Here is a 26,318-nt window from a genome sequence, read left to right as displayed (position 1 = left end):
TAAAGAGCAGATGAGTGAGGTGACATTTTCATGTTGCTAGTTAGAAGTTGCTCAGAACAAAAAGCCACTATCTTTTGGTTTAGAGTGAAGATTTGCTCTAAAACTAAGTTACTTGAGGATCTCAGACATGACCCAGTCTTTAGATTTTTATCAAGAATGCTGCCTCCACATTACCACTGTAGATGTAAAGTTTAAGTATTAAAATTGAGATTATTTTTTCCCAAAGAGAAGCCTCCACTTCTGGCAACAGTGCTGGGAAAGAGATTGCCATATCTCCTCAAAGACAGCCCCCCCCCCCAACCCCTCACCAACCAATCTTTCCATCCTTAATGCTTTGGCCAGTATGTAGGGCAGAGTAGGTATTTTATAACTGTTGAAGATTGAATAAATCAATTAATCTGCCAACATAGCTACCAACCTAGTTTGTCAAGAAGTGGATATAGTATGTTCAGGGAGAAGGGTAGTCTAAAAATTATTTATTTAGGGTATTAAAACAAAAACCCTACCAAATATACCATAAAGGGGCAAAATACACTGTCTTCTACAACATGTTAGACCAGTTCATAATAATATATGTGGCTCATAATTAAATGTGATGGCGAATAAAAACTTCTTAAGCTAGTATAATTTTAACAAACAGGTGGATTCTAGAGTTCAATTTATAGAACAAAAAAATCATTTTGAATAAGGATCAAGTCATGAAAATTGTTCACCTCATAAAACAGATATAGATATAATAAATGCACCCTGAACCAAAACGCATGACTTAAAGTGACAGTTTCCATAGCATCTCTAAGGAGTGCTTTCTTGAAGTTACCCCTCTGTGTTTCAGTTATATCCTTTTTTCTTGTGCTGTTTACAAGTTTTGTGTCCAATCATATATGTGATCCAAATATTCAATGCCACCTTGCTAATGCTAAGACAGTTATTGTATCCATAAAACCACTGCACAGTGTCTAAATCAGGAGCTGAATATGTTCGTCTACCTTTTATCGACTCTAAAAATGCAGAGCAAACATTATCTATTGTTAATTACCTGTAAAGTAGGGCTTTAGCCACTTCCCCTGTTTCTAAGAGCCCTGAAGTGAAACCTAAAAGAAGTCACCCATTGTTTTCAATTGTGCAAGGGCCAGGAGCAAACAGGGCTCAAATTGCAGCTCTGAAAGGCCACAGGAAATTGGCATACCACTAATCTGCACTCAACTATTCAAAGAAACAAAGCCCGCATTCCTGCTGAAAAACTCACCAGCAGAAACCCAAGGCAGATCTGTTCAGTAAGGACCACAGAATAAATCTGCAGAAATAAAAGTTTTAATTAGAGTACCAGGAGACCTGGCTCTAGTTTCCTAGCTCTGAGAGTAACACGCATCATTTAGATTTCCACCTTCCCAATTTTCCCCAAAATGAGACTATATAATTAGAAGACTTTCCACTTAATAATTTGAGCAGGGATGGAGTTGGAGGGGACAACCTAATAAAAGGCCAACTGTTCGCTATAGATAGTTGAGTTATAATAAACTAGTATACTAAAATAATCAAAATCCAAAACAATTTAAATTTGCTTTTGTGTATTTAGGCTATATACATTCCTTGTCAATGCAACAACATTGTTTCTAAACCATAGGAATGGCATGCAATTAGGAAACTGGCCAGATTATCTTTCATATGAAACAGCACAACTTAAAATGAAATTCCCTATAAAATTCAAGTACGAATATAGGGATAGTTGTTTCGACCAAATGCTCCAACACAGCAAAAGTCATGCGCAGAACACTGCTTCATCATCATCAGCTAGTGTGACATACTCATTTGTTCTTACATAGCGGGCATCAAAGAGACATTAGAATTAGCTAACAGAGCCAGGGAAGTTAGGTTTTAGTCCTAACTTTATTAATAAATGGGAAAATCCTACTTCCTCCCTGTGTCAAACCTATCTATAAAGCTAAGCTAATAATCTGGCTCCTTCTTAACTCACGAGTTTGTTGAAATACCAAAATTTTATAAACGTAAGTACTTATAAAAATACTATACGTAATATACAATTTAAAATATTACTGTATTTATTAAGAATAATGTTCTGGGCGCCTGGGTGGCTCAGTCGGTTAAGCATCTGCCTTTGGTTCAGGTCATGATCCCAGGGTCCTGGGATCAAGTCCCACATCCAGCTCCTTGCTCTCGGGGAGCCTGCTTCTCCCTCTGCCTGCTGTTCCCCCTGCTGGTGCTCTCTTCCCCTCTCTCTCTGTCAAATAAATAAATAAAATCTTTAAAAAAAAGAATAATATTCTGATTTGCATAATGACTTGAACTACATGATATTATTATAGGTCTATCCAAAGAGCATTCTAAAGCATTTATAGCCATTGTGCATTTGAAAAAAGGGAGGTTTTGAAGAGTTTGTGCCTATGCCAAGTTCAGCAAGAAGAGTAAACAACAGTATCTAGGAGAAGGACCATTAGTACCTAAGAAGCTAAGAAGGGCTCTGGCATTCTCCAAGACTCCCAAATCAAATCAATATTAGTTACTCTAAAGGATACTTCTGACCCTTAATGAAAAAGACCAAGTGGTTTATATTATGAATAACTACGAGTAGATTAGTAAAATGAAGGAGTAACTCCAGGCCCTTCCATGTCAGGTCTATTTGGGAGGTTATAGAGAGGATGCAGTGGGGTAAAAGGTACAGTGGGTAAAAGGCAAGATGTTTCAATGACCTCTAATGTCTGTCTCCTCCAGTGCCAAAATTTTACTGCCCCAATTCTTAAAACTATTCTCTTCTGGAAACTTTAACGTAATCAATGACATTACCAAAATTTTCTACACCAAATAACTTCAGAATATTGTTAGAACTCTATCTACTAGTATATGCAAGACTAAAATGGTTTAAAGTAGGATACATATCATATCAGAATATATATTTTATTACCATAGTAAATGTCCCTCTGGTCAGAAAAACGATACAAATATAGGCTTTTATTTATTTTTTTTTAAAGATATTGTTTATTTGAGAGAGAAAGCATGCGTGTGAGGAGGGGTGAGGGGCAGAAGGAGAGGGAGAAGCAGACTCCCCGCTGAGCAGGGAGCCCAATGCAGGGATCAGATCCCAGGAACCTAGGATCATGACCCGAACCTAAGGCAGATGCTTAACCACTTAACTGACTGAGCCACCCAGGTGCCCCTCAAATATAGGCTTTTAAACTCAATTGTAAAATGAGGGGGAAAAAACATCAACACATATTTATTGAATGCCTAGTCTGAGCGAAGCACCTTTGGGGTGCAGGTAAATCTACAACATAATCTCAATCTCAAAGAATTATACAATATAAAAGGAGAGACAAGACAAAAATTTTGAAGAGTGCCAGAAAATGCTACCCTAAATATGACACTTAAGCTTAAGAATTATTTTTAGCTAAAGGCACTAAAAAAACAGTAGGTGCTCTGATCTCCCCTTTACTTCCTGAAAGCAGGAGATGAAACTCCCCTGGGAAAGATGCCCTCCCAGGACCAGGAGGAAAGGAATATTCTTAACACCAGATTCGGGGTGTGGAGGCTGACAGAAATCTATGCAGACGGACCTAGTTAAGATAACTCAATTTCCTTTAGTCTCCCCATATGTCTTAGTTACTTTTCCCACAACTGTCTCTCTTTGTTCAACCTAGTATATAAATACTTAGGCCTAGCCACTTCCTTGGGTCTTCATTTTTCTAAGGGGGCTTCCATGTACACGTAAAAATCTGTATGCTTTTCTCCTGTTAATCGGACTTATGCCAATTTAATTCTCAGGCCCAGCCAGGAACCTTCAGATGGTAGCGGTGAAGTTTTGCTTCCTCTACAACATTAAAAAGTAAACATGAAAATTAATGAGCAGTTTACACAATGTTGTTACTAAAAAGATTCTGGGAGAGATTATTTTATCACGATTCAGTCAGAGAAGTAGGATTTAGACCCAGCTATTAAAGACTAGAATTTAAAAGGTAAAAGCAGTCCCTGAGGTCGGGATTTGAAGGTGTGTTTTAGGGACAGAGAGCGAACCAATTCTACCAGATAGAAGATTTATGTTGCAGGATAAGCTGAAGAGAAGGGTGAAAAGCCTGGTTGGGAGTCTGACAGTGCAGCTATGAAAACCTAGTGCACAAATTTTCACTTAATCCTATAGTTAATGCACAGGGTGACTGCAGAGAAGAGGATACAGCAAGGAAAGCGAAAACGTGGGACTTCAGAAAGACATACAGTCTGATGAACTGGAAAAGATTAATTTTTAATATGGTTATTTGTTATGCAGTCATGCTGTAGGCCGGTAACATCATATGATAAATGACACAAATGTTTCCAAGTGTAAATCATCATATCCCAACTAGGCAGCCACCAACAGACACACATTTTCCATTGGGTCAAAAGGACCCGAAATTTTATCTGCACACAAAAATACAGTTCTGTGTTTTTCCCCCTTGAGAAAACTGCCCCATAGGTAACATCTGAATGGCCCCCATCGTGAAATCACCGCTCTATGTTCGATGCTGCCTGTGGTTGAGTTAGTCATTTGTTGTGCCATAGGAAGGAGGTGACGGTTACTGCTTGGATACGTTTGTAGGCCATAACCTCAAAGGGACTTCCTCACACTCTATAGTAGAAAGAAATAAATGTTTGTTTTGAAAGATAAGCATAGGTAAGTAAAAATGCTCAAGGGCAAATACTTTTGAAAAAAATGCTTTATGAAAGAATGTTGGGTTTTGTTGTTTTTGTTTTTTTTTCTTTCAAGAAAGGCAAGTTCAAGCAGACCATTTTTTTTTTAAGAGTACTGCCTGCTTTTCTTCTTTCCAAAATTTGCCAGATTTTACAATCCATATGAAGTATATTTCCCTAAGGATTAAGAGACTTCCCCCCCCCAACCAATTAAAATTTTTACTTAAGAAATTAAAGGACCACATGGTACCTATTTCTTTGCCAAGGAGAAAAAAAAATCCCATTATCTACATAGGATGCAAGGAAATGGGAGCTTTCACACTTGATTTTTTTTTTAACTAAACTCTTGAAATCAAGCAATGCCAGTTTCCCTCAAATTCAAGTTATTCTGCCTTATAATGATCACCTCTCAAAAAAGCATTTCCAAGTCTCTACATGTGCCACATACCACCTATAAAATGTAGAAAAATATTAATTCCAATGCCACCACTTAAAATCATTTCAAATGATAAAGAAAAAAATAACCAATTCCAATCCCAAAAATATTTTGTCCTTCATTTTGTATAGCTTCTGCAAGCATTTGGATTTTACTGCCTTCACCTATTGTTATAGTTCACTCTATTTAGGAATTGTAAATTAAATTCCCAGGCTTCAAGTATAGACAAGGTCTATAGTATAGGCCTCTTAAAAGTACTTTTCATATATTTTTCTCATTCTGCTGGTTCACTTTCCCATTAGACGTTTATCCTTGGATAAGTCATTTCATCTCTCCAAGGTCAAATTTCTTTGAAATGAGGGAAGGGAAAACTAAGTAGCTTTTAAGGTCCCTTCCAAGTTTGATTTTGAGTGGCTTCAAATTATTCTGTAATCTTAATTCCCAATCACCTAATACACATATTCCCCAACCACTCTCCTTCTTTGTCCACCATTGTCACCACCACTTTTGACTTTGACAAACAGGCAGAGAAAAACTCAGGAAATAAAAACTGACACTGAAGTGGCAAACACTGTTTTTAAACTTCAATGATTCAAGATGTAAAGCCTGAGGGAAGACGGAGGCGGAGTGCAGAGGGAATAGGGGGTTAATGTTTTTAGATAATCAGGAGAAAATGGTTGGCTTACCGAATTTTCTAGTTCTGGAATTTGGTATTTCTGACAACAAAGCTCAGATCCATAATTCACTTTTCTGGGTGATAGACAATGAACTCTGTCTAGGGAGCTGGGGTGGAAGAAATAATTTAGTTTTTGTTTGATTTTCCAAAGCCTTTGATTCTCTTCTCTGCCTTGTTTCCTGCGTTCAGTATACTTCATTACTCATTAACTGTTCTGAGAGAGATGTGGTCTAGGGGGGACAAAAGATTCTTCAATCTGTACAATTAGTAGAAAGTTCAGTGTGGAAAATTCTGGTCTCCATACATTTCATTTATACAAATGTTCTCTCTGCCTTGTGTTACTGGAAATAACTTGAACAGCGCCGAGTCACCTAGATTCCTCCTCCCTCATCTTCCTCAACCCATTATCTCAAACCCATCCCTTCCTTTTAATTTCCATTATCCTTGTCACATTCTGGCTGAGGTATCAGCCATTATATCAACTATCTAGATGATTTCCCTCTTCCACTCTAGGTTATCCTCCACAGCGCTGCCTGAAGAAATCATTCCGAAACTCTAATTCGGTCACGTTACTCTCCTGTTTATAATCTGTCCTGTCTGTGACTCTATTTACCCACAGGATAGAGCTCAAACTCTTTAATATGACATTCACACTTTCCGTGACTGGCTCCCATCCTTCCCACAGGCAGCTTACATTCCAAACATACTAAATCACGTGCAATTTTCCCATCATGCTATCTTCATTCCCACTTACATGCCTTTGCCCTTATCTGAAATGCTCTTTTCTCTCCTGTCTACCTGATGAATAACTACTCATCCTTCACACCTTTTTTATGAAGCCTTCCCTGACTTGCAAAGACAGATGTGGTTGCCTCCTCCCAGAGTGATTCCGTGCCCCAGTTACCAACCAACATAACAGCACCAATCGCATGGCTAAAAACTTATGAATTACTAGCCAAAGCCTGGGATCCTCCGCACCTAAGACACTGTTGTCGAATAAATGATTAAAGGGTTGACAGAGCCAAGCAATTCTTTTCTCACAAAACTGCCTATATTGTTGACAATAGAAACAGTTTCAAAAAACTCTGCAAAAACAAGAATTCAATTTGGTTATTAATCTCAGCATGTTTCCTTAATTTGAAGCTTTTAGGAATAAACCTAGCAAGGCAAACAACAACAAATATTTAGTGAGCTTCTACTCTACTGCAGTAAGCACTGTTCTAGGTATTAGATAGCAAGAGGTTAAACTGACATATTTTAGTTTCATTTTATTCTATTTTATCTTCCCTAATTGAATTGTGTTTCTGGTACCAAAGGGCAAAAAGCCAAAAACGGTCAAAGGCAGATATAAAGAAGAAATTATAGGTGGTTCCAAGAGCAGGTCTACAAGCCACAAACTAACCAGTGAGAACTCTACATTCTCTGTAAATAACTGACACCAGCAGTTTTCTTTACAAAGATAAGGCCTCTCTACATTTGGAGTACAGGGAAGATTCTGGGTGGCCCAGAAGAATAAAATGTACTTCTGTTAAGGAATCAAATTTACTCACAGCTTCTACTGCAAATCTGCAACATGCAAACTCTGTGAAGTAGACAGGGCTAAGATCTTGGACCCAATCCCTCTGCCTTCTGAAGTGCCTCTGAAGTGCACAAAAGCTTAAAAAAGGGAATGTGGGAAGCAAAAGGTCTTTGGCTCTGTATATTATTTTGACTGAATTGACTGGTCAGTCAATTTTCATGAAGGTATTTTCTTTATTCAATAACTGACTTTAACAGATAATTCGTGCTATGAATGGAGCACATCTCGTTTGAAATAAATTCTACTCCACTTATTCATTCCTTATTAAGAAATCATATTTTTATCAGATCCTAATTACTTAATTTATAATCCATTAGCTTAAAAGCAAATTAAACTGTCTGAAAACATCCTTTCCAAACATAAACACCAGCCTCTAAATTTTCCTCTCCATCTCTACCTTTGGCATCTTAATACCTAAATTAACAACTCTTTTAATGCATTGGCTGTTTTCTTCCTCTTTGGCTCCAAAAATCTCTCTACCTCAGCTACTCATCAGCACAGAGAAACCCCAGATTTCTTTAGCATTTAAAAAATAGCCCACCTTCTAAGATCTTGACTTGAAAATTCACCTTTGTCCTCAGCTGTCTACCTTTCCTATGTAGGTACTCTCTGTAAACCTGCATTTCATCCTCATGGGAAACTTCAATTATTCTGGCCAGTCATTTCAGCATACAGACTACTGCCCTAAAATTCCTGACCTCTTTCAAATTCACCATTTTATTGGCCCCTTATTCTCTGCCTTAACTGCTCCTTTAACCAGCTGTAAGCAATGTCTAGATAAAATCTGAAAATGCTTAGAGATCCACAAAACATTCTCTGTTCAATCTGAGCTGAGTTCTGGGCACTGCTCTTCACCTCCCCAGTTCTTGCTGAGTATGCACTAGCATCCCCACATCTAGGCATTCTAGACCTCTGCCCTCAAGAAGGAATTTCAGTGCTGGATGGATCTTACCTATCAACAGAAGACCATCCTCTTTTTTTTTTTGTTTTAAGATTTTATTTATTTGAGAGAGAGAGAGGGAGCATGCACTAGCAGGGGGAGCGGCAGAGGGAGGAGAAAGAAGCAGGCTCCCCACTGAGCAGGGAGCCTGACGTGGGGCTCGATCCCATGACTCTGGGATCATGAGCTGAGCTCAAGGCAGACACCTAACCGACTGAGCCACCCAGGCACCCCAACCATCCTCTTTTAATCAAAATTAGAGTGTGTTTCTACAACTTCCTTGTTCTCCCTCTTAAAATTCCACTATATCTTTTTCTTCCTTCTCTCCTTTTATTCTTCCCCCTGGGAGAAGAGCCATTCTTGCCAGGATTAAAGCACCCCTTTGTGCTCTCTTCTAGACCCTCCTCCCTCCTCTGGGATTCTGTTCCTTCAGCTATTTCCTCTGCCCCCCCCCCCGCCGCCCCCCGCCTTCTTTCTCAAGTACCCTTGCTCTTTTCCTACGAAAAGGCTTTAGAAAAGGCTCAAGTTTGTTATTCAAAAATCCTCCTCAGCTGTTACCTGCCTCCAGTTACTTTCTTACCATCTCAAAATTTCTAGAATGAATAGACTTAGAGCTGTTACCTGCATGTATTTACCACCCATTCGTGTCCTAATCCCTTGCAATCCGGTGATTACAATTTCACCTAAATACCACTCACCAAATCTAGTTGAGAGTCTCCACAGTTTTTGACATCTAATTACTAATTTCCATCTTGAAAGTGTTTAGATTCTAAAACACACCAATCTCTTGGTGCCTGTCCTTCTTTGGCCAACCCTCTTATCTATTGGTTCTATATTCTCCCTCTGTCCCCTAAATATAGGTATGTCCCTCGCCATTCTTTCCTTTCGGGATCTATGCCACAGATTCCCTATCACCCCCATGTGGACGACAGCCATCACCCACCTCTCTTAAACCCTAGACGGTTTTTTCAATGACCTGCTGGCAACTCACTCACACTGTTTTAAGTTTATCCCAACAGAACTCATAACTTCTCCCACCCCACGTACCTCCTAAACTAATTCCACCATTTCTTTTAACAGAACTATTTGCATATTCGCCTTGCTCCAAACCTTCAGAATCACTTTCAATTCTTTCCTCTATCTCAAACCCACATACGAGTAACTGCAAAGTCCTATGGATTTAACATCTGTAATACTTCTTACTCACATTGACACCTTCTTTCCTTTCCTACTAACCTTTAGCCACTTCTGACTCTTAATACCCCTGGCTTTCTTTTTCTAAACTGGCCTCCTTATCTTAATACCTGCGATTTTAATCTCCCACAATTCCCCACATACCTATAATCGAATTCAGAAGTTTTGGGCTGTGGCTGTGCCTGGGAATCTCAGTGCTGCTAAGAAAAAACAAAAGCCAAAGTCCTCCTCCCAGAGATTTCTGATTGAAGTGGCCTGAGATGGGATCCTTAGATCAAAACCCACAGGTTTTGTTTATTGTTAGTTTTTACTCTCAGATGACTTTAAAGTATAGCTAAAGTTGAGAGCCACTCACTGCTAGCTAGCCAAACTGGAAGTCAGTTTTCTCAAACACACACTTTGTTTTCTTACATCAAATTTATTCAGCGAGTTTTGTCTGATTCCCTTCTTAAGGCATTTATTTCTCTGCCTTGGACTGACATCCATCCATTGTGCTTTAACAAATTTGTTCAGTTTTATAATTTATAAATTAACCTGGAACTTTTGTTTAAATCCCCCTTCCAACCAACCTTTCCTTCCTTCCAACCATTTTCCACCACATGTTCACATATAGCAAGTAGTTTTAAGACAGTTTTTGTTTTTGGCAGCTAGATCATGACTTTAGGTAACTAACCTCTGAACCTCACTTCTCATCTCTCAAGATAGATTAGATGACCTCTAAGTTTCCTTCTAGCACTAAAATTATAATTCTACATTTATCAAAACAAACTCTTGGCCTACTAGTGAATGAAAGAAGCTTCTAGTTCGTACATTTTCCCAAATATGCCCAACTCAAAACAGTTCTAGGTTGATAGTTTTTGCAATCACAGTTATTACCATATCTAGCAGGATTCAACCGTCTAATACCAATCTTTTTAACAGTGCAAAATAGAACATTTAAATTTGCTTTTTAATCACTATGATCCTAATGCAACCAAAACAGTGATAAGAAGTAGCATCACCTAAATTCTTAAATCTAGATGCCAAGTTGCTATTACCTTTTACAAACTGATTAGATCAATTTGTTATTACCACATACACCTGGTCAGAGGAAGCACACATGCTCAGTTTTCCAGTGAAGTTGTTAACTTTAATATTAACATAAAAAGTAATCATGGCAATGAAGTCATTTGCTACTTATTTCTGATAGCTAAGGGCAAATAATATATGCAGAAAAACATTCCATGTCCTAAATTATAGTCAAATACATTAATTACCAAGTAAAAACTTTCTGGTAGAGAATGGAATGGTAAAAGCTAGTGTGCAGCATTAAGGCACTGGCTTACAGCTAAGAAATGAAGAAAATCCTGTATCAGATGAAGGAGTCCTGGCTGTACCCTAGTTCTCATGAACAGCTTATCCTCCAAGCTAGACTTGTGTTTCTATATCCTCAAAATGAAGACTTCAAGCTAAAAAAGCAGTTCCAAAATTGTCTGATAAAATCACCCAAGAAGCTTTTTAAAAATACAGAATACAAAGCTCCTCCCCTAGAGATTTTTCTGATATAATAGGTCTGAACAAGAGACTTCTGAATTTTTAACTAGTGACCTATTTGTTTTTATACGTGGTTGAGAAGTATAAAGCAAGATACAAAACCTACTTCTAGCTCTAAAATTCTTCTTAATATAGAATAATGCACAGATGTTCAATAAATATAGAAAAATGGCTTGGTAATAGTCCAAGAGAACATTAGAAAAATCAGTAACTTGTCAATTAAGTACATGGCTATTTTTATTATACGGAACCAGTGAAATAATGGGGAAAAAAGTCCTGTCAACTGGCCAAAGAGAGGATTTAAAGTTTTGTTTTCAAGATGTTTAAACATGAAACTCTCTCTTGCAATTAAAACAAATGTATATAGTGGGAGGTGGGATAGGTTTTAGGAGAACTGTCTAGACCCTCTTTTTTTGTTTCAAAATGTGTTTCAAAGAGATTGTACTTTTTCGGCTAAAGAGCTATAAACAAAACATGTCATGTATTCATCACTTTATCTAAAAACAGGGTGGAAGGGATTCAGGGAAAGGAGACAATTTCAAAAATAAGTCAGTCTTCTGGAAATGAATGAGTTTGGTTCCAATATCAATTTTAGGGTAAAAACAAGACTAGTTTTTAATTCACTTCCTTTCACTTTAAAGAATTGTTTTTTACATTTTCACTTTTCTTAGTAATAACTGGAATGTTCTATGGTTTGGATTTTGGAAACCGTATAATAATTATTATAGACTATAAGGTTTCAACTTAGGCCTTCACAAAAAGAAGCGTATCTACTTTTTCGCATTTCATTTTCCTGCTGGGTTATATTTTATAAACTCTGTTGACAGGAAACTACTCAATTATAGAAATCCCATATTGGTTTTATTCACAATTAAATTATCTAAATAAAACTTCTCTGAAATGAAAAAATTGGCAGTCAGAAAATATGCTGGAAAGAAACTACTTAACAAAAATATTCATTCTGTCAAGCTGTGGTAGTTGAGGAATAGGAACAAATTCATGGAATAAGAAGGAAAGAAGGCTATCCCATCTATTTGGTATGTTATTTTTCATTTTTAAGTATTAAATAAATAATAAATCAAATTAAGCACTGTAAGAAATTTCAGGTCTGCTGGTTGCTTTCAAAGCTTTAGCACTATAAAATGATGATCAATATTAGATACAAACGACTAGGACTCATAAGGACTCATGAGCACACACCCTAATATTTTTTCCTTCTAGGTTTAAACCATCACAAAGGAGGAAGTTTCGAATCAAAGTGTTTATACTTTGCCACCTGACAAGCTTGTCAGAAGTCTGAACTTATACTTATTGCTACTTCCAAATATGGGCCTGACATTATGCCAGAATGCAAATAAAGCCCTAGCAGCAGTAGACCACCATCTTAATATTGTAATTCTAATGTATTCTGCATATAGCCAGAAGTTAAAACTCCACAACATACCTCATTCTCATAAAAGTTATAAATTTCATTCAATAAAAGCTACAGCTTTAGTCTGGTTATTATAGCTACAGACAGCCCTTACACCAGATCCTAATTATACCAAGAGTCTGAATAATAACAGAAAAAAATTACATGGCATTTTGAGGGAGTCTGTGTTTATATACTTCGTTAAGGAGCCAATCTCAACCAAAAACCCAATTTTAAGGGACCAGTGATATAAGAGAAAATAACTTCACATTTTGAAATGCTATAGATTATGAAGTAGCCTCCAAAACAAATATTCATTTCTAAAATGCTCTCGCTTTCAGAGCACAGAGAAAATTTTTGATTATATCAATGTCACAATGCCAACTGGTAGGTTTAGTGGCTTGAGAGAAAGCATTGAAAACAAGTTTCTACCACTTATGCCTTGTCTAATTAAAACAAAATCAAAGCTTATTACAAATAACACATACTCCTAAAATTAGCAGCCAAATCATCCAAAAGACAATGACCAAAACCAAAAAAGCCGGGTAAGAGTTTTGGTAGTCTAAATCGCAGGTTCAAATTATGTCAGCATCTTATTCTGAAAAGCAGAGAATTATTTAGGTTTGACATATCACTTAGGAATAGGGAGTCAGTAAAACTGAGTCTGAAGATTCACATAAACAAAAATTTTATCAGACCCAAAGATTCTAGTTATGAGTGGTTTCAGTAGACTAAAAAATAAAAATATTTACTTTTATACAAAGTTTCAGGCCCTCAGATTTTCTTATTCCAGAGAACGTGACAATATGTAATTTGACCGGGCCAAATTAAAGACTTAAAGAAAATGAAAAGGTAGGGACGGGAATGTTTTTAAAACATCTCTTTGATAATGTGTACTATTCCCTTGGTCACTCTAACTAATCTAGAATGTTTATTAAAGTGACAGTGCCAGAGATTCCTAGGATGCCTATAGAACTAAGTTCTTTAAGTTTTACTCATGAAGACTAATTTTTGGTTAACCCAAGAGAGTTAAAATAAACATTTTTTAAATTACAGACACGTTCCTTTCCAAGAAATTATGATATACACAAAACATCTTGCTTACAAAATAGCCAAAGTAGGGAGTGACTGTTAATACTAATTGCAAAAAAAAGTTCACTTTATAAAGTGATTCACTTGGGCATTTGTTGAAACAGAATTTGGATCACAAAATTTTGATAATGCCTTTCCAGGAAACATCTAGTTCAAAATTTGAACTCACCTATGTCTAGATTCAGTATGTTAAAGAAATAAAATGGGTGCGTATGAAGAAAGAGTCAAAGCAAATGACAAAAATCACCATAATAGTACAGGCTAATAAATGAAGAAATCAAGAGACAGTTTCATTAATTAATATATTTTCTGCATTATAGTTAACATATGTACTTTCCTCGTGTCACCTTATTTTCCGTTATGTATTGATATTTTGTTATATTCAGACATGAGTACATTTCAACAGTCTTTTGCAATAAATATCATAAAATAATAGAGATTCGCATAATAAATATTCTTTACAATAAAAAAGTTTAACAGACTTTTGTCTTAAAAATAGTCAGAATTCAACTTTGTGATTTATATATAAAATATACAAAAAGCACCACAATTTGTGGTTAAGGCAATGAAAACACAGAAAAAATTAGAATTACTCAGCTGTTAACTAACCAAGGGGCCAAAAGGACCATTAAGGGGCCAAGATCACTTTAGGCAGCATAGTTCTGTGACACCTATAGATCGATCAGCTATAAATATCAACTTCAGTTACCCAAGTGCCCTCAACTATGAGAAATTTGGTAAAAAATGTGGGTGTCAAAGTAAGGCAGTTGAGTCCTTCACAAATATGAAAGCCAGAATAAAGATGAGCAAGATACAACCAATATATCTCCAATGTGAAGATTTACATTGTAAAGCAAATCTAAAATTACAGAGGAAAAGAAAATACCTGGCATCTCCAGAATAAAAAACTGAGGGGAGAGAACTCTGAGGGGCAAGTAGAGGGCAGTGGTTAAAGGAAAATTTTTATGTTATAACAAAAATATATCCCCCATGCTTCTTAAGGGTCCAATGCTATGAAGATAGCCCTAACTGGAGACAGACTTAATACATAGCTTATTTAAGCAATAAAAACGTTGCTTCTTCAAAAACCAATTTCCTGCTCCCAGAGTACCCAATCAAAAACAGCTCTAAATCATTGCAGATTGACTGGGTATGTGTGTGGGTATGTTCATGTACACAACTTTGACAAGTTGCCTGCAGAACAAGAAGGCTACACAAAAGCCCACTAGCTCTCAATACCCTCTTCAGTGGATGGCAGAGGCTCTTGCTTTAAGTGGGAGCCAGGTGCAGTTTCACAGTTCACTCTTACTGAAGATCATCCGTTTGAGAAGAATAAGATCCATGAGTCAAACCTTGGGAACATGGGAAGAAAGGCAGGAAAATTGAAAAGAAAATAAAACCAGTATCTAAGAGAATCTTTTTAACAGCACAGCTTGAAAGCTAAAAGTTCAGGAGGTCCAACCCACTTCCAAAAATCATGATGGTTTACCCTGACCCCTGGAGGGGCAGCTCTCCAGCTTACAATAGACAGTGTTGGAGTTCTTACATCTGCATCCTGGGCGATGGATCCAGTCATAACACCCCCTGCACAGTTTCAGGCATCCCTTAGCAGGAGGATAACAGAGTAAGCAAGGTAAAAACAGAGACATGGCTCCCATACACAGGTACCTAGAGCAGCAGTGGGACTGTGAACAGGAGCAAGGATTATCCGAGTAAGAATCCCCTTCATCATCATTGGAGCAGTGGTAGAAGATGCCCTTGACTAAGCACATGCAGGTTCCATATTCCACCATGCTCTCAGCAGAGCAAAGGCACTGATGATTGCAGGCCAAACAGGATGGCAGGGTCCTGGGAGCTGTGCATTCTCCACACTTGCACTTCCCACACTGTTCACAAATAAATTTGTGCTGTGTCAGGTCCTCTTTCAAGGAACCCTTCAAGTCATCCACAATCAATTGCTTGGGCTGGGTCCGGATTGCCCTTTCAGACCTATTCCCAGGGACTGGTCTGGTTGGTGGTGACCTTCCTAACAGTCCCTGCTCAGAAGAGGCACTGCTGTTGCTCCCAGAACTGGCTGCACTTCCAGTGCTGGTCGATCTGCTCAAAATGGGGCCTCTGGCATTATTTGAGAGTCCTGCATGTCCCAGGTGGCTTGTAGGCCTATGCTCATAGTTGTTATTCACATTAACTGGTATGATTTCATGAGTCCTTTCATGCTTTTCTTGTCTTGGTGCTGTTCGAGGAGCAGGTCTTTTCACCACAGATGGCCCTTCTGTGTATTCGTTACTGCCTCTGATGGCCTTGATCTGGTCTAAAGACAAAATAGCAGCAGGCTGAATTTCTCTCTCATAGTCTAACCTCTGACGGCTATCCAATGTAGGCTGCTGGATCACAACTAATGAACTGCCACTGCCATGTTGATTTTGGGGATCCATGTGTAGTGATCTCGAATTCTGGCAATCAGTGGAACCTGGCATGCATCTGAAATCCTAAAAGGAAAGCAAAGATGAAAAAAAAAAAAAAGAGAGAGAGAGAGAAAATAAATGACAGGAAGCATTTTGGGGGGGGAATCCTGTCAAGTCACAAATTGCCTTATGTTTACAACTGGTAATGATCTCCTTCATCAGCGGATTACAATGATGCTGGGGTCCTGGCCAGAGTCCAATTCCAAGAGGCTGAGGACCACATCATGGAAGAAGAATGCAAGCAAGAGACCCCATGCCATAAAAGTTAAAAGTTTTTCTCAACTTCTAAAAAGCAGAATCAAGAAGTAACGCCTTTCTGTTTACAAATCTAACAAATAATTAAAATGGAGTATGCCCTTGTAGGGATATTGAGTATAAGCACTGGAATAGCTCTCATCTAGAGAAAGCTCGGTATCAGTTCACTGGTGTTTTCTATAAAGGAAAATACCCATTTTTAAAAAAATTAAGAATGGCTTTGGTGCTCCTGCCTTTCTGTTATTTGTTTGCTGTTTCAAGCACTAGATTAATAATGAGGAAATTGGTCAAGGTATGCTTTGTGCATTAAAAAAAAAAATCCAAGAGACTTCAAATGAATCTCAAACATGAGAGCATTTTCCACAGAAACCAGGGTTTTAAAGCTTTCTCATTACTTACCTACAAGATACAAAAGTGAATATAGAATACAACAGTTCTCCGTGTTTTATAGCCCTAAAGCACATACACAAAACTAATGTACAAATGCTATGATGTTTAAAAAGCATTCACACTTGAAATCATGAAAGGACTTTTTTTTTAAAAGTTTAAATTAAGGGATCACTCACGTAACAAGATAACTTTCATGCACAAATTAAGTATTAGGCCTTTAAAGCAGTATGGAGAAATCCTGGCCATTTTAATTACCTACATTTCCTCTAATTTAAAAATCTGTATTTACATGACAGATCTTGATTTTCAGAAGCACTGCCAAATCTGAATCAATGTGCTTCTTGTAATAAGTACAGTAAAATCCTGATTAAAATAAGCATTTTATGTGTTTCCATACCAAGAGTAAGTTACTTCTAATTTATAATGCACTCTTCATACACACAAACTACCAAACACAAAAACATTTCCATTTTCAGTCAATAGTAAACCAGAATATTTCTCACACAAATTCCTTCTAAAGTCCACACAGATCCGTTCCAATTCAAGAATGAAAAGAAAAAAAATGTCCATTCTCAACTACCACCCCTGAGCCAAAAACACCAGCTTAGGGAATAAGGAGATTGAAGTCCATTTCATCTCTTAACTGAACTGAAAGTCTATAGACTACGCCTTATATGTTAACTTCTTGGAGTTCCCCCTCCCTTTTTCTCCCAACTAAGACCTCCCAAAGTTTCTACTTTACTCTACCTTCTCTGTACACGAGGAGAAACATATTCGTGATCTGCTGGGCTTAGTCCTGGATTCCTTAAGGACTGTTAAAATATTCCAGCGTTACTCTGCACATACAGTATCATTCCTCCTTGCAAAGAACTTTTAACCCGGTGCTTTTAAAAGCAGAGTATCTGAAAGGTCGGAATCAGATCCCACTGTTAAGAAAAGCCGTGGAGGACATGGAGAGTGTAGTAAAAACACCAGGCACACCTTTCATCTGCGTTTTAAATGATAGTAGTAACAGAGTTCACGCTGGCTGGTGAATTAGGTTACCAGGTAAAAATAGAAAATTAGCCCCCTCCGATCTGAAGCAAAGCCCCCTTTCAAGCACTGACAGTCCTCGATCCGTCCCCAAACACCACTCGCCCGCTCTCGGCAACCTGTCTTCCCCACGGAAACAGGAGTCCAAGTCCAATACCTTTTCGGACAATCCCATCACATCCTAAGGATCACCGTGGATTTCCAACCCATTTTTGCGTATCTCGCCAAGATTTCTTTCAGATCGTGAAGAGCCTTCCGAGCTAACGCAGGCGCCAAAAGCAAGCCCTCGGTATGGATAGTTTATCAATAAATATCTGTCTATACTTTAAAGGCAAAGCCGGATTCCTAAAGGGCCGGCCAGAAACGAGCCGGGGGCAGGGCAGCGGGGAAGCGTCGCCACACTGCAAGTTAACGACGGTGGAGCTGCGCCCTCTGCAATCCGAGCCGAGAGAAGCGGTGAATAAATAGTTGACGGAGAGGAAGGAAAAGGAAAAAGTTATGAATGAAAACAAGTTTTCTCTCTCGCCCTCTCTTCAGGCAGGAGGAGGGGAGGAGGCTGAGGTTACCATTACCTCAGGAGGGCGGACTTCCCATTTTTAAAGTGGCAGCGCCCTCTCCCCTCCCCTCGCCGCTCCACTGCTCTCCAAACAAGAATAAAGTTGAAGCTCGCTTTGGCGCAGACTAATTCTGTCGAGGGGGTTACCCGCGAATTCCGAGGTTTGCCTCCCTAGACACACACGCGCGCGCACACACACACACGCGCGCACGCACGCACACGGCCTTTCCCGGTCCCCCGTCTGAGGAAACTCCTCCACAGAAAGCCTGCCGTTGGCACCTATCGAGAAGTTCCTCAGAGCCCTCCCGGGAACACCCCCAAAAGCCTCCTTGAGTCCATCTTTCGCGTGGAGGAGTTCCTTCAAGAGGACAACCCGGGCCACCGCGCCACCACTCCAGGAAACTGGGATGGGAGACCCTACCTCTTTGCCCTCCGCAGCGGCGGAAGGTCGCCCACCGGGTTACCCAGCCCCGAGCGCCCCGGGAGAGAGGCGGCCCCGCGCGCGCGGGGGTCGCCCCTCCACTTCCCCTCCCCCTCGGCGAACCCCGGAGCCCGCACCTGCCGCGCCGAGCCAGCGGGGTCTGCGCCTCGCCCCTCCCCCCTCCCCCCCGCCGCCCGAGAGCGGCCGCCCGGCACTCACCTAGGCCGAAGCGGTGGATGGGGGGCCAAGCTGTGCAACCCGGCCCAGGTCCCCGTGCGGGCGGCAACGTGCACGCGCCGCATCAACCGCGGCGGGGAGGACGAGGCGGCATTGCCCCTGCTGCGGCGTGCCGGCCCGCGGCCTCCCCCGCCCCCACCGGGCAGGAGCGCTCCCGGCGGCCCCCTTCCGGCTCTGGAGGACAATTCTCCGGAGACTCCGCGCGGCCCAGCGCAGCCGACCTCTCACAGCTCGCGTTCGCCGCGCAGCTCAGTAACATCCACCTCTGGGGCTTTTCTCCTGCAGCCCCCTTCCACGAACCAGGAAAAAAAAAAAAAATCCCTTCGGGAGGGCTCTCGAGTCCCTCAGAAAAGCGACCCGAGGAACGGGCAGAGAGAAGAGTGCGTGACGGGCCCACCGACTGACACGCTATGCTCTGCGGGAGTCCTCCTCGGGTTCCGAACGGTCCTCGCGGGAAAGGAAGGCGTGGCGGCCCCCTGACGAGTGAAAATCCACGTCACGGACGTTCGAGACTCTGCGGCGCCCGGGCCGGGGCTCGAACCGATGTCTGCGGGCGGGTCGCGGAACCGTGCAGGCCCCGGCGGGGCCCGGGAGCGCAAGCCTGCGAGGCGAAGGTTGCCGCTCCCCCGGGGGTGGGTGGGATTTTTTTTTTTTTTACCCGCTTTTTTAGGGGGTAGCAGTGAAGGGAGCGCGGTTGGGGGATTCTTCTCAAGGGAAGAGGCGGGGCGTCGTCTCTTGGCCCCCGCGCAGGTCGAGGCACTTTCCCGATCCTGCACGCTGGGCAAGTGGGGGCACAGCGTCCCCCGGAACTCTGGTCCTGGCTGGGCAAGCCTCTCCCCGGCAGCGCTCGCTCCCAGTCGTCCGACCCTTCTGTCCCACGGCCGAAATGCCTGCCCTAGAGGATTAGCGATTGGAAAATAAAAAAAAACCAAAACATTAATTTCCCCTTCTTTCCAGGCACTCGGACGCGTACCGCGCTCAGCCGCCCAGGCGCAGAGTGGAGCGGGGTGGGCTGCCCGCCAGCTCGCCCGCCGCCCGCAGCCCGCTGCCATGTGCTGGCTGTTGCTGCTCCCAGTGATTGACAGGACGGCGCACAGTCGGCGTGTCAGCAGCGAACCAAAGTAACATGCAGTCTTGCACGTTTTGCCGAAGTGCTTTTGCCCCTTGGAATGCCTAGGAGTTCAAACAACGTTCAAGCAACGCCTCTGCGCACTGGAAATCAATACACAGAGACGGGAAATTCAGGTTTTAAACAATTGCTTCGCTCGGGACTCGGTCGCCAACAATGCCTAAACAAACATGTATTTGGTCCACACACCGAGTGCCAGCCCCTCTTCGGCAAAAACCACCCTGTTTTTCACACAACCGACCGTTTCAGACTTCAAACTTGTTACCATTCGGATAAGAAAAAAAAGAAGAAAAGGACCCTGCTTTTTCTCTTAGCGGTAGCATTTACTTTAAGAGCATTCGTTTTAGCAGTGGGAATGCTACTGGTAATTTGAAATGCAACCAGTAATCTTAGATCTAAAGCGAGTTCAAAGAAATGTTCAGTTCCTTGCAAAAGCCAGCATTTCTCACCTAATCTTTCCTAAAAATATCTACGGAATGAAAGGAAGGAAACAGTTCTTACCTAACGCAAAGACTGGAAATTGCTTTTCAGGCACATTTACAGCGACTGCATCTGTTCCTTATCCAGGGTAGGGAGCTCTGTCCGCTGCTATCACTCCGCAAACCACTGCGTGCCTTAGAGCAATCCCACTCCGGCGCCGCAGAATTTCAGCAGCTCGCCTCCACCTCCACCTCCACTCCAGGACACGCCTCCAGTGATATCATATGTCAATCACACGGGCTGCCTGAAAACCTGGAACAGGATTTTTCCAACAGTCGTTTCCTCTTTCGTGTATGTGTACCAACCTGGAAATGTTGCCCTGTACACTCCTGTGATAAACATCCTCTAAAACTTTGAGATTGCCTCTAAAAATCCTGCAAATGCAGTTTGTCACAGAAGAATCCTTTAAATTTAGTCATCAGTCTCAGTGAAAGGATTAGTGGACACAACCTTTAAGGTTGAATTAGAAAATAATATTGAAGAATAAAAGAAGATAAAAAAGTCGTATGCCAAGCCATCACTTCTGATCAGCTAGAGAGAAAATGTATATTGATATAAAAAAGATGATAATATAACGTTATGGTTCCTATTTAAAGCACAATTCAGAATATTTGAAATCTGAAAGTTTAAAAGGTGGCACTCCTTACTGCAAATGTATAAAACAGTACCTCGTAAAGGTGAAATTTCCTGCTGTAGATTTTATAATAAGTGCTCTATCTTGGCTTGTGATAAAATTTCCTAAAAATCAAATTTAAAAATCCCAACTTTCTTCAATTTTGTAATTTGTATAACTTGGGGGGAAAAAACTACAATTAATTTATTTTTAAAAATCAGCTAATTGGAAATCAGTTAAGATAGAAATAATTTACCAAGAAGTTTTATAATTCTTAGTGATCTATGTTGTGTTACTGGAGGGAAAAAGTATTTTAATCAGTAGGAAACTCGCTTTTTGTTTTCTTACAAACTACGGGATTTTAGACATTTATTATCAGAATGTGTACTTTATGCTGTAGTGAGGATAATTATATGTGAAATTTAAGGTTCCACAGAGACTTTTAAAAGATAGCTAAAAACCAAAAACGTATAGCAAGTGGAGAGGAAATATTTTTTTTTCCAGGTACTAGATACCAGAAATAGCTTCAAGTCTTTGGGAGAAAATAAAGCAAACAAAACAAAAGTCCAGAATCTAAGTCATATATAAATTTGGGTATGGAAATTTTCAATTCTTAAGCTCCTTCTTAACTATAACAAGTGATTCTGTTGAAACTGGTTTTTTTCTAGACTTTCAAATGTTTGAGCACTTTAAAAAATTAAAGTTGTATTTGGAATTAACCTCTTTGGAAGCTAGGGCAGTGCTAAGACCATCAACAAGAAGAAAGCATCACTAGAAAATAAAATAGAACAAGAACGAAGCCAAAAATCTACATATGCACTCTTAATATAAACTATATTAAAATAGGCTCTTTAAAAGGATAAAATCAGTTTTATTGTACATATTTTCTATTTTTTCTTAGATCTCATATTTTGGGATGTAATGAACTTTAACCATTGATGGATAGGTTTCTTGACCATTAGAATAGATTTGGAGTAGTCAAATCAGAACTAGAATATCACATCAGAGTATACTATTTGGTTCTTCAAAACTGTCTTCTCAGCCATCACCACAATTTTAGGATGAGAGGTCAGTTCACCAATATGATAAAACCAGGAGAGGGAGCACTGAACACTCTACACTTCCATAAATCCTACAAAAATATAGTTGAAAGATTTCAGTTACAAATAAGCTTCAAACTATTTCAATCACAGATGTATTAAATTACAATCTGCATGTGATTAAGTATTTTTGAATTAAAATAAATCCATGAAATTTTATCTATAACACCATCATCATGGATCATGTTCTATTTAGAAATCAAGTATTACGATGCACAAGTTGACCAATGACTCTTTAGATCATTTAGCAGTAAAATACATCAGTATGTTTTTCTCTCAATATTAGTTTACAAATAAATATAGGTATTGTCTGGCCACCCTGATCTAAAAGACATTTAATAAAACCTACTTCTGCTTTTGATTGCCTACAGCTCGTAAGAATTTGTAAAAAATCTAAACTTTAAGCTTAAAATAGACATTGTTCTTTATTTAGTAAGTTTAATTTCAGTGTACCTCAGCTAGAAATGGATAACTGGAGCATGAAGTTTCCTGGAAAGGAAAAACAATGTAAATACGCATGGGAAAATCTTAACAATAATTTTCAGTTCACTATTAAGATATGTCTAAAAGAATAAAGTGGAATGGAGAGTGAGCCTTGACGTGTTGTTCACTTTCGTGTGAAAACAATAACAGCCATCTTTTCTGCTGATTTGATTTTTGGAAAAAGAATAAAATAAAATGAAAAGACAATCTGGTAACTCCTCACAACTGCTAGTGATTAAAAAAAAAAAAAAAAAAGGTGTAGTACTGAGAAAAACTCATTTATCTACTTTACTTGCCAAAGGAGCAGAATCATATGTGGTCCAAGCTCTTGAAAAATAATACCCTGTTAATTCTCCCAATGTTTCTGTGAAGTCATGATAATAAGTATAATGTTTTATCTTGTTGAGAAACAAAATAATCACATAAATTGGTAAGTTAGCCCATAAGTGCCTAATAAATTAATGAAGAACCAGGAATGGAAACTAAGTCTCTACTTTCCTTTTAGGGCAATAATCACTGTATTACTATACTTCCCAAGAAAAGCTGGCAAGGATAGGCAATTTTATTTTCAGTTTCCTTTTGTAAACAGCCTTTGTAGTTGACAGAAATAGACCAACCTATTCTGTAAATTTTCCATAAACATTCTCTTTATTTTCAGAAGCTTCTCATCCTTCTGCCCTATTTGAAACACAAATGTTCTGTATTGGTTTCAAATTCTGGAAGTGGGCAAATCAAACAATACATTGAGTAAATTACACTGAATGATTTGTAGAGTTTCTGTCCGCTCTATAATTCTACAACTAATCATTTGTGTACTTTGTCACAAATGATTCTATTTTTCTGCAAGTTGTAAGAAAAAAAGAAATGCACATGGAAGGGCTCTGAATTGCCCTCTATTCATTCCTTTAGTGTCATATTCCCTTACAGAGAATCAAAATGACAAGAGTTCAGACAAACTGCATCACTACTATATATCGAATATTTTACTAACTAAATCCACATGGTAAGGTTGTATAAGGAAACATCATTGCCCTAGTACAAAACAGTCTTCATTTCTTATCTAGCCAATTGAAGAATAAATCCTCTCTTTTTTCCTCTTCCATAATATTCAATGTTCCTTCTGAGCCTTGACTTGTTCTTCTTTTTCACAAGAAAACAAAATTAGCCATCTCTTCTGCTGATTTGACTTCTGGATGCCCTCATTATAATGATCACCTGTATCATCTTTGATTCAGCAAAAGTTATTAATCTCTCATTTCCGTAACTATTTACTGCTATCTTCATCTTCAGAGACAAATGCGTAAGAATGTAGGTTAATTTAAACCTGTATCTGCCCCCAAAGAGAACAGCCAGAAAACAAAATCATGTTTTCATTAAAACAAAAACAACTTAAAACATCTCCTGGGGCTTACTTACTACAATCTTTATTTCCTATACTGAAAAAAAAGAAAAAACTTACAAGAAAATTTTTTAAAAGACTTTATACTTAGTTTTCTTTGATTTGCAATTCTCTTGGAGCATTTTAAATAATTCCATGTAAAAAAACATCTCATGTGGTAATAATAATTGATAGGCTACATGTATTGAAAATCTGAGTTTTTGCTATATCATTCTTCTATATCATGGTCTATAACTTTAGCTAATCTGCCATATTTGTCCATAATGTCCTTATGTCCAATATTGCAAGTATGAAAATGGCATGGTATTGAGAAAAGAGCAACTAATGTAGGGTCAGATGATATGAAGTTCAGGTACCAGCTTTGCCACCTTCTAGCTTGGTGACCTTCACTTAATTTCTCTTACCCTGCTTTCTCATCAATAACCTGAAGTTAATAACAATCCTTCACCTTCCCAAATTGTAGCGCTATTGTGGACTCAATGTATATGCAGTGCTTTGTAAGCTTTATAGCTCTGTATAAATTTTGTAAGTTAGCATTGCCTCAAACACACTGTGATGAAGAAATGTTTCAGGTCCCCTCTTTTTAGGTGCTTCATCCTTAAATTATGAATTTATTTATCTTATAATTGTTTCAAGTTAATTCAGTTTTGCTTTTGTTTTTCTAAGGCTGAACTCAGGTTTAAATAATTGTATTTCTGTGTGTGTGTGTGTGTGTGTTTTAACTGGGATTTTGGAGCAGCTATCTGCTAATAATTTCAGATTTAGAAACTGAATGAGCCCTGATCATTTTAACATTTATCTGGAATTTTTAATCATTTATATTTTACTTCCAGTTAAGATAAAGTTTATTGCAAATAATAAAATCTCTTCTACAAAATTTGTAAACTCTGTGTGATCATTCAGTTTAAATAAAGCAAATAGGTCTTAAAAAAGTAACTGGATAAGGGCGCCTGGGTGGCTCAGTTAGTTAAACCGCTGCCTTCGGCTCGGGTCATGATCCCGGGGTCCTGGGATTGAGCCCCACATCGGGCTCCCTGCTCATGCAGGAAGCCTGCTTCTCCCTCTGCCTTCCGCTCCCCCTTGCTTTTGCTCTCTCTCTCTCTCTCTCTCTCTCGCTCTCTCTCACTGTCTCTGTGTGTCAAATAAATAAAAAATCTTAGAAAAAAAAGTAACTGGATAACATTTTAAAAATGGAAAATTAAAAAGTAAAAAGCAGGGATGCCTGTGTGGCTCAGTCAGTTAAGTGACTGCCTTCAGCTCAGGTCATGAACCCAGGGTCCTGCGATCCAGCCCCGCATCAGGATCCCTGCTCGGCGGGAAGCCTGCTTCCCCCTCTGACCCTTCCCCCTCTGACCCTCCCCTCTATCATTCTCTCTCTCAAATAAATAAATAAAATCTTAAAAAAAGAGGAAAAAGGAAAGTAAAAAGCAGGTACACTTCTCCGTATTTTCATACTCTTCCTTCTTTTTTATCATGTCTTAGAATGTTAATTTGATGAGTATGGCAGATATGGTAGCAGATAGTTTCTGTCAATTACCAAAGTACTATATGAATCTGATGTTTGTATTAATTTTTAAAATTGATAGCAAAGAGGTATGTCATACAGCCAGTGCATTTCAACTAACCAAAAAAAAAAAAAAAAACCCAACTCCCCAAAACCTGTAAAGCGCCACCTATTGTTGAAAATAAGTCATTTCAAAAATTAGAAATGGCATGTTAATCTAGGAATTGAATTCATCAATTTATATTGATCAGTGTTTTGTAGTCTTTCTTTCCCTTAAATTAAAATACTGTGTTATAACTTAGGGTGTTAGTTTTCAATAAAACTGCAACAAATGCATTAAATATATTAGATGCTTTTTGAAGAATCTAAAAGCCAAAAACAAACCACTGTACCTATCTGAAGTTAACTATCAACGGAGAAGATAATAAGGTAATGATGTTGACTTTTTTTATTATGTTATGTTAATCACCATACATTACATCATTAGTTTTTGACATAGTGTTCCATGATTCATTGTTTGTGTATAACACCCAGTGCTCCATGTAGAATGTGCCCTCTTTAATACCCATCAGACGGCTAATAACCCATGCCCCACCCCCCTCCCCATGATATTGACTTTTAACCAACACATACACCCAAAAAGATGTTTTCCCACTCAAAGCAGTTACTTAGAAAAGATATATACTTCTTCCAATAATGCCACAATTGGGTAAATC

At 39.1% G+C, this 26,318-nt stretch overlaps 1 protein-coding gene across 4 annotated transcripts; it reads right to left on the bottom strand.

The window, feature by feature from the left end:
* Window positions 1-13,821: 13,821 nt before the first annotated feature.
* On the bottom strand, window positions 13,822-22,892 carry SPRY1 (sprouty RTK signaling antagonist 1). 4 transcript variants are annotated; one of them, XM_027599274.2, is made up of 2 exons: window positions 20,525-22,892; window positions 13,822-16,027 (listed from the first exon to the last, which is right to left on the bottom strand). In XM_027599274.2, exon 2 carries the CDS (start codon window positions 16,013-16,015, stop codon window positions 15,014-15,016), a length of 1,002 nt encoding a protein of 333 aa, XP_027455075.2. In that variant the 5' UTR covers window positions 16,016-16,027; window positions 20,525-22,892; the 3' UTR covers window positions 13,822-15,013. The 4 variants fall into 4 exon arrangements, with proteins under 4 accessions (XP_027455075.2, XP_027455073.2, XP_027455074.2 ...); XM_027599272.2 differs by lacking the exon at window positions 20,525-22,892 and adding an exon at window positions 18,877-19,050; XM_027599273.2 differs by lacking the exon at window positions 20,525-22,892 and adding an exon at window positions 17,838-18,790.
* Between the last annotated feature and the right edge of the window lie 3,426 nt (window positions 22,893-26,318).

The sequence above is a fragment of the Zalophus californianus genome, chromosome 2 (genome assembly GCF_009762305.2).
Source record: "Zalophus californianus isolate mZalCal1 chromosome 2, mZalCal1.pri.v2, whole genome shotgun sequence".
Taxonomy (NCBI): domain Eukaryota; kingdom Metazoa; phylum Chordata; class Mammalia; order Carnivora; family Otariidae; genus Zalophus; species Zalophus californianus.
This window is presented reverse-complemented; position numbering and strand designations above follow the sequence as displayed.